Genomic DNA, 7,692 nt, shown 5'->3' with positions numbered 1-7,692 from the left:
AGCACCGCCTTCCTAACCTGCAATCTTCTTCCTGATCTCTCCGCCCCCACCCCAGTCTGACCTATCACCCTCACCTTGACCTCTTTCCACCTATCGCATTTCCAACGCCCCTCCCCCAAGTCCCTCCTCCCTACCTTTTATCTTAGCCTGCTGGACACACTTTCCTCATTCCTGAAGAAGGGCTTATGCCCGAAATGTCGATTCTCCTGTTCCCTGGATGCTGCCTGACCTGCTGCGCTTTTCCAGCAACACATTTTCAGCTCAGTGTTGGTGGTAGTAGGGCTTATGCCCGAAATGTCGATTCTCCTGTTCCCTGGATGCTGCCTGACCTGCTGCGCTTTTCCAGCAACACATTTTCAGCTCAGTGTTGGTGATAGGTCAGACCAGATAGGTGGGAAGGAAGATGGACAGGTCGGACAGTTCAAGAGGGCAGTTCCGAGTTGGAGGCTTGAACCTGGGACAAGTTTGGGGGAGGGGAGGTGAGGAAATTGGTGAAATCGAAGTTTGATACAGTGTGGATGGAGGGTCCCAAGGCAGAAGATGAGGCGTTCTTCCTCCAGGCTTCGGGTAGCTATGATTTGGCAGTGGAAGAGACCCAGGAATTGCATGTCCTTGGCAGAGTGGGAGGGGAAGTTGAAGTGTTTGGCCACGGGTGATGGGGTTGTTTAGTGCATGTATCCTGGAGATGTTCTCTGAAACATTCCGCGGGTTGACATCCTGTCTCCCCAATGTAGAGGAGACCACACCTGGACTACACCTCCTCCCATGCTGCCTCCTGTAAAAAGACTATCCCTTCCTCTCAATTCTTCCGCCTCTGCCGCATCTTACTCCCAGGAGGACTATTTCCACCATAGAACATCCTAGATGGCCTCCTTCTTCAAAGACTGCAATTTCCCCTCCCACATGGTCATCGATGCCTTCCAGCGCATCTCCTCCACTTCTGCCTTTGAACACCACTCCTCCAACCAGAACAAGGACAGAACTCTCCTGGTCCTCACCTTCCATCCCACCAACCTCCGGATGTAATGCAACATCCTCTGGATGTAAAGCATCATCCTCTGCCACCTACAAACAGACCCTATCACCAGAGATATATTTCCCTCCCCATCCCTATCTGCATTTTGCAGAGACCACTCCCTCTGCGACTCCCTTGTTAGGTCCATGCCCCCCAACAACCTACCTTCCGTCCCTGGTACCTTTCCTTTCCCCACAAGAGGTGTGAAACCTGCGCCCACACTTCCCCTCTCAACTCCATCCTGCACTTCCACACATGCAATCTACTGTGTCCATTGTTCTCAACGTGGTCTCCTCTACATTGGGGAGACAGGACGCCAACTTGCAGAAAGTTTCAAAGAACATTTCTGGGACACACGCACAAAACAATTCCACCACCTTCGGCTGAACAGTTCAACTCCCGCTCCCATCCCCCCAAGGACATGCAAGTCCTGGGCCTCCTCCATTGCCAACTTCTAGCCACCCAACGCCTGGAGGAAGAATGCCTCATCTTCTGCCTTGGGATCAATGTGGATTTCACCAGTTTCCTCATTTCCCCTGTCCCAGCCTTATCCCAGATCCAACTCGGCACAGCTCTCTTGAACTATCCTACCTGTCCATCTTCCTTCTCATCTATCCACTCTACCCTCCATTCTGACCTATCACCATCACCCTCCACCTTCAGCTATCTATCGCATTCCCAGCTATGTTCCCCCCAGCCCCACCCTCTTCTCATTTTTGCCCATAGAAGGCAGCGGTTAGTGGTGGAAGGTTGATTTTCAGGTTGGAGATCCGTGACTAATGGTGTTCCGCAGGTGTAAGCAGCATATAGATCAGTTGCAGACACAGACGGAGAAACGGTAAATGGAGTTTAATTCAGCTGAGTGAGAGGCGCTTTGGGAGATGAAAAGTTAAAAGGAAAGGTATACAGCTAATGGCAGGACCCTGAACAGCATTAATGTATAGAGGGATCTTGGAGTTCAAGTCCATCGTTCCCTGAAAGTGGCCACACAAGTAGATAAGGCGGCATATGGCATGCTTGCTTTTATTGATTGACTGGGGAACTGAGTACATTAGTCAGAATGTCATGTTGCAGATTAGGCCACACTTATTATATTGTGGGTGAGAGGAGAAAGACATAAAAGAGACCTAAGGGTCAACTTTTTCAAACAGAGGGTGGTAAGTGTATGGAATGAGCTGCCAGAGGAAGTGGTGGAGGCTGGTACAGTTGCAACATTAGAGGCATTTGGATGGGTACATGAATAGGAAAGGTTTGGAGGGATATGGGCTGGGTGCTAGCAGGTGGGACTAGATTGGGGTGGGATATCTGGTCGGCATGGACAGGTTGGATCATGCTGTACATCTCTATGACTCTATAATTCTGGTCACCACACTACAGGAAGGATTTGGAGGCTTTGGAGAGGAGAGATGATCAGAATCTTCTTCCCAGAGTTGAAATGTCCAAAACTAGGGTGCATTTTAGGTGACAGAGGGGAAAAGTTCAAAGGAGATGTGAGGCGCAAGTTTTTTTTTTAAACAGAGTGGCAAGGATCTGGAACGCACTGCCAGGGATGGTGGTAGAGACAGATAAAGGACTTTCAGATAAGCACATAAATATGCAAGGAATGGAGGGATATGGACCAAGGGCAGGCAGAAAGGATTAACTTAATTTAGCATCATGTTAGGCACAACATCACAGGTCAAAGGGCCCATTCCTGTACTGTACAGTTGGGTATTCTATAAAACATAAGTTTATCCCAATTATGCCATACTACTATGAGCTCTTGTTTGCTATGTATCAATTTACATTCAACTCAATGTACCATTAATTTGGTAGGTTGCTTGGTCAAACTGCTATCTATTAAAGGACATGCTGGAATGAGACTATGTCAAGCCAGCTTGCAGTAGAGTGGGAAAGCTAGGTCACAAACCGGTGGAGACAATAATTTCCCAGTATTAAGGTCACAAAGCATAAAAATGTAGTTTAATGAGAGTGAAAAACCAATTAACCTTCAGAAATTGATATCATTGTATGAAAATTCTTTTAGAGTTATATTCTCTCCAAATAATTTCATACCTGGAATATCGCTCTGTGCTCTTCTACAACCTGTTCTTCCATTTCCACCATTTGAGACACTGCTTCATGGAAAGTGAATAGCTGAGGTGAAACCTCCTCCTCCTCAAAACACAAGCAATAGGCTGAATCAGCAGGAATGTTTTAAAAACATATTTTACTTTAATACAGAGAACAAAACTTAGAAGCAGTGCTTTGTCATATGCAATCAATTATAAACAACAATAAGATAGAAATGCAGCTCAAAAATATCTATAGACACACAAGAATATACACATTCTCTTTAGATCTGGCAAAGTTAAAGGAAAGATTTGATAGTGATATTTGAAATTGTGGATATTTTTGATAAGAATACATACAAATAAACTATTTCCAGTGGTAGGAATAACAACCAGAGAACAGATTGACAAAGAATGAAAGGCAATATTTGGAAACTTCTTTCTACATCTTCGTGATCGGAATATACTGCTTAATTGATAAAGTGATGGTGAAAGTAGATGTAAGCAGTCTTAATACTAAATTTCACAAATCAGTTAGATAACAGCAATAACGTAAAAGACTAATAATGGAAAGAATGGGAAATTCAACTAAGTGGACAGTTTTCAAAGAGCCGACACCGATATAATTTACTAAATGGCATTCTTCTAATGATGAGTGATAGTAAAGCCAAATCAGTAAGGAGAGAGCACATGTGGAATGAGATACAGACAGAGGGAATTTGGAGCACAGAGGGAATTTGATACAAAGGGGAAGAGATGCTTTTTGCTTTAGTTTTGATTTATGGTTTGTAAGGACTGTATTCTGTAATAATGAGGACCAGGCAATAAGGGCCCCAGAGGGCATTTGGTATTATTTGATATTAAACCTCTTCCAAATTTATTTGAAGGGTTTAGCAACAAAGCTCAAAGTCACTCTCCCTGCTCTGTGGAAAGCAGGAACATTTGCAATGCCTAAGGCCACAATGTGAGTGTCATCTCCAGCTGCAATTCCTGAAAGCTTGGGTTTTAGAGATGGAGTGACAGCTGGGACACTGCAAAAGTACAAAGTATTGTGGCTCGCACGTACACAGAGGGGATCACACAACAGGCTAAGACTCCACAAGCAGGATGTGAGTGAGTAACCAGGAGGCACAGCAAGAAGACCAGGCAGGTAGTAAAGGAGTCTCCTGTGGAAATTCCCCTACAAAACACATATACCACTTCGGATACTATTAGGGCGGGGGATGGCATCTCAAGGGAAAGCAGCAACAGCCACATTTGTTGCATCACAGTTAGGTCTCCTGCACAGGAGAGGATAAAAGTATGGAAATGTAATACTTATGGGGTATTTAATTGGAATGGAAATAGATAGGCATTTCTGTGATTGTTAACAGGATCCCAGGATGGTATATTGCCTCCCTGGTGCAGGGCCAAGGATATCTCTCTGATCATCTCTGGGACATCCTGGGAGGTGAACAGCTAGTGGTTATGGTACACATTAATTTGCATAATAAAAGAGGAATAAGGGACCAATACGTTGAAGAACCAACTAACGAACAAACCATCTGAGAGTGAGTACTGTGTAATGAGAAAGGTAGAACTGGCAATCTAGTTATATGAGCACCTTGGAAATGACCATAAAGTGACAAATTCTTCATTAGGATAAAGAGTAATGCAGTTGATTGAAACTAGGTCCTTGGAATCTAAATAGAGGAATCTTCAATTGTATGAAATGCAAGTTGGCGATGATGGATTGCAGAATGTTATTTGAAGAGGTGACAGTGAAAAGGTGAAAGCAAACATTTAAAGAGCACAAGGGTGAATAGCAATAATTGTTCATTCTTGTCTGGCACAAAAGTAAGTTAGGAAAGGTGGCCAAACCATGGTTTACAAGAAATATTAGAGACAGTATTAGGTACAAAGCACACAAATTGGCCAGAAAGAAAACAGATTGGGAGCAGTTTAGAATTCAGTAAAGAAGGGTCGATTAAAAAGGGAAAACACAGAGTACAAGAGTAAGCTTGCGGAGAACATGAAAACTACCTATATAAGTTTATTTGGTTATGTGGAGGTGCACAAACCATTTGCATGTTTGAAAACTGCTGCATTTTGAGCTCAACTACGCATCATCTCAGTCACCAGGGGTTTTGGTGGGGGAGCGGAGATGTTGCTGATTTCTACTGCCAACTAAGTAAAGAACAAGTACCTTCTAATCCTGTTAAAATGGATATTAGTCTATATCCTGAATGTCCAATTACGTGCCCTCATACTTTCTTTCTCTAAGTGTATGTGTACAGAAGAAGAATTTTACTGATATTAACAAGAAACTATGCCAGATTTTTGCTCTTGCCCAAAGCAATTTTAATTTTGAAAATTATTTCTCAAATTATGCTTTGAGGTTCGCTAAAGAACTGGCTGAATTCTCATTGACAGAGGTGGTAGTAATCACAGTAATTCTACGTGGAGGTAGGTTTCTAGTGAACTCCCATGGGGCTTATTTTAGAACTACTGCTGCATTCTTTTCTATTTATAATAATGATCCAAAGAACTGCCTGCAAGCTCATGTTGACTTTTGTTATGAAGATGTGGGTGTACTGTACCTTTTAAGTTAAAAGCTAGCAGAACTACCTGATAGCACCAAGTGTTCTGAACCAGATATAGTGTAATCTTTTAGTCCAGCAGTTGGTGTAGCTAGTTGCCTGGAGACAAAAACAAATTTGAATTAGACCAATCAGTTTAAATTATAGACCAAAAAAAACCAAACTCCAATCAAATTTGAATTGAGTATATTGACAATTAAAAGCCAATGACCTTATCCGATGCTTTGGGGAAAAAGACCAGGAAAAATTGAACAGTTGGGGGAGAACTGCCAAAAGACCAATAGATGTAGGCTGCTAGTTAGAACTCAGAGGTGATATTGACAATTAAAAGCCAATGACCTTATCCGATGCTTTGGGGATATAAGACCAGGAAAAATTGAACAGTTGGGGGAGAACTGCCAAAAGACCAATAGATGTAGGCTGCTAGTTAGAACTCAGAGGTGTCTGTCCAGAGAAGGAGTTTACACAGAGAAAACATCAACACCAACCTGGAGAGTAAATCTACTCAGGAAGATATAAAAGACAAGATTTGATCGCTGGCTGGTTTTGAAATTTGAATTTTTCAGTAATTCTTAATCGAAGGTTTTATCAGACTAGTATTATTGAAGGGAAAGTAAAAGATAGGTTAGAGGTAAATAGTTGCTAGTTAATTATTCTTGGTTATACTTTAAGAAATAAAGTTGTTAATTTTTACTTTAAATGGCTTTGGCCTCTTGAATTTTCACAGATTACTACACGGGATAAATCTTTTCTGTCTTGCTGCTTTAAATCAAGCAGGAGGGTTTACCCCATGAAGTAACAGTTTGGGGGCTCATGTCGAGATTTGAACTGGTTTAGACAGGTTTGAATAGATTTAGGGGTACAAAAAATCCTAGCAGATTTAAGCACTTGCAGGTTAGTGTCCTCGATCTCTAAATAAAATATAGGTGAGGCAATTTGTTTAATTTCGGTGACTTGTGGTTGACTAAAAGTGAGAAAATGGCTCTTAAAATTGCTGACGAGGTTCTGGGATTTGAAGATAATTCTCAAACTTGCTAAGAAAGTTGTGAAGGAAAGAAAAAGGCCATACTTATAGAATTAGCAAATGAAGTTAGATTTGGGTTTAACCAAGGACAGAAGTAAAGCTCAAATTGTAAGAGAGTTACTCAAACACTCAGGTGTATCAAAGAAACAGACAAGTGCAGTAGAAGTAGAAAAATTTAAATTACAATTGAGGAAAATGGAGTTAGAAGATAAACAATGAGAGATTCTTAGCTGAGCAAAGAGAGAGAGAGAAGAAAGGGAGAGAGAAAGAAAGAGAATTTGAACTTGAGAAGTTGCGACTTAGCAAAATCTAGTTAATAGAATGGAGATAAAAAGAGAAGGTATTGATATATACAAATATGTCAAAACTCTGCCACAGTTTGATGAGAAAGATGTTGAAGCCTTCTTTATTTCATTTGTAAAATTGGCTAAGGAGATGGAGTGGTCCAAGGATTTATGGGTAATGCTGATTCAGACTAAACTGGCAGGCAGAGCTAGTGAGGTATTTGCCACACTGTCAGATGAGGTGTCAAGAGATTATGTAGAGGTTACACAGGCTATTTTCAGTGCTTATGAATTGTTATCAGAAGCATATAGACAGCAGTTCAGAAACAAAAAAGGAACCAGGAGAGACTTACGTTGAGTTTAAAAGAATTAAACATAGCCATTTTGATAGACAGGAAGTTTGAGGCTCTACAAGAGATTATTCTGCTAGAGGAGGTTAAAAACGCACTTCTAGAGATAGTAAGAATTCACATGGAGGAACAGAAATTTCAGGAAGTGAGAAGGATAGCAGAATTAGCAGATGAATACACGTTAGTGCATAAGATACATTGGTTAGGCCACTGTTGGAATATTGCGTACAATTCTGGTCTCCTTCCTATCGGAAAGATGTTGTGAAACTTGAAAGGGTTCAGAAAATATTTACAAGGATGTTGCCAGGGTTGGAGGATCTGAGCTACAGGGAGAGGCTGAACAGGCTGGGGCTGCTTTCCCTGGAGCGTCGGAGGCTGATGGGTGACTT

The 7,692-nt window shown here is 41.9% G+C and overlaps 1 protein-coding gene across 1 annotated transcript in view; it reads right to left on the bottom strand.

The window, feature by feature from the left end:
• The window catches only part of kif2a (kinesin family member 2A), a 93,044-nt gene that overhangs the window by 15,194 nt on the left and 70,158 nt on the right, over nucleotides 1–7,692 (bottom strand). Inside the window, exon 16 of the mRNA XM_043700426.1 lies at nucleotides 3,071–3,172. Coding sequence (XP_043556361.1) covers nucleotides 3,071–3,172 — 102 coding nt within the window. The remainder of the gene's footprint in view (nucleotides 1–3,070; nucleotides 3,173–7,692) is intronic.

Source organism: Chiloscyllium plagiosum, chromosome 1 (assembly GCF_004010195.1).
Source record: "Chiloscyllium plagiosum isolate BGI_BamShark_2017 chromosome 1, ASM401019v2, whole genome shotgun sequence".
NCBI lineage: Eukaryota > Metazoa > Chordata > Chondrichthyes > Orectolobiformes > Hemiscylliidae > Chiloscyllium > Chiloscyllium plagiosum.
This window is presented reverse-complemented; position numbering and strand designations above follow the sequence as displayed.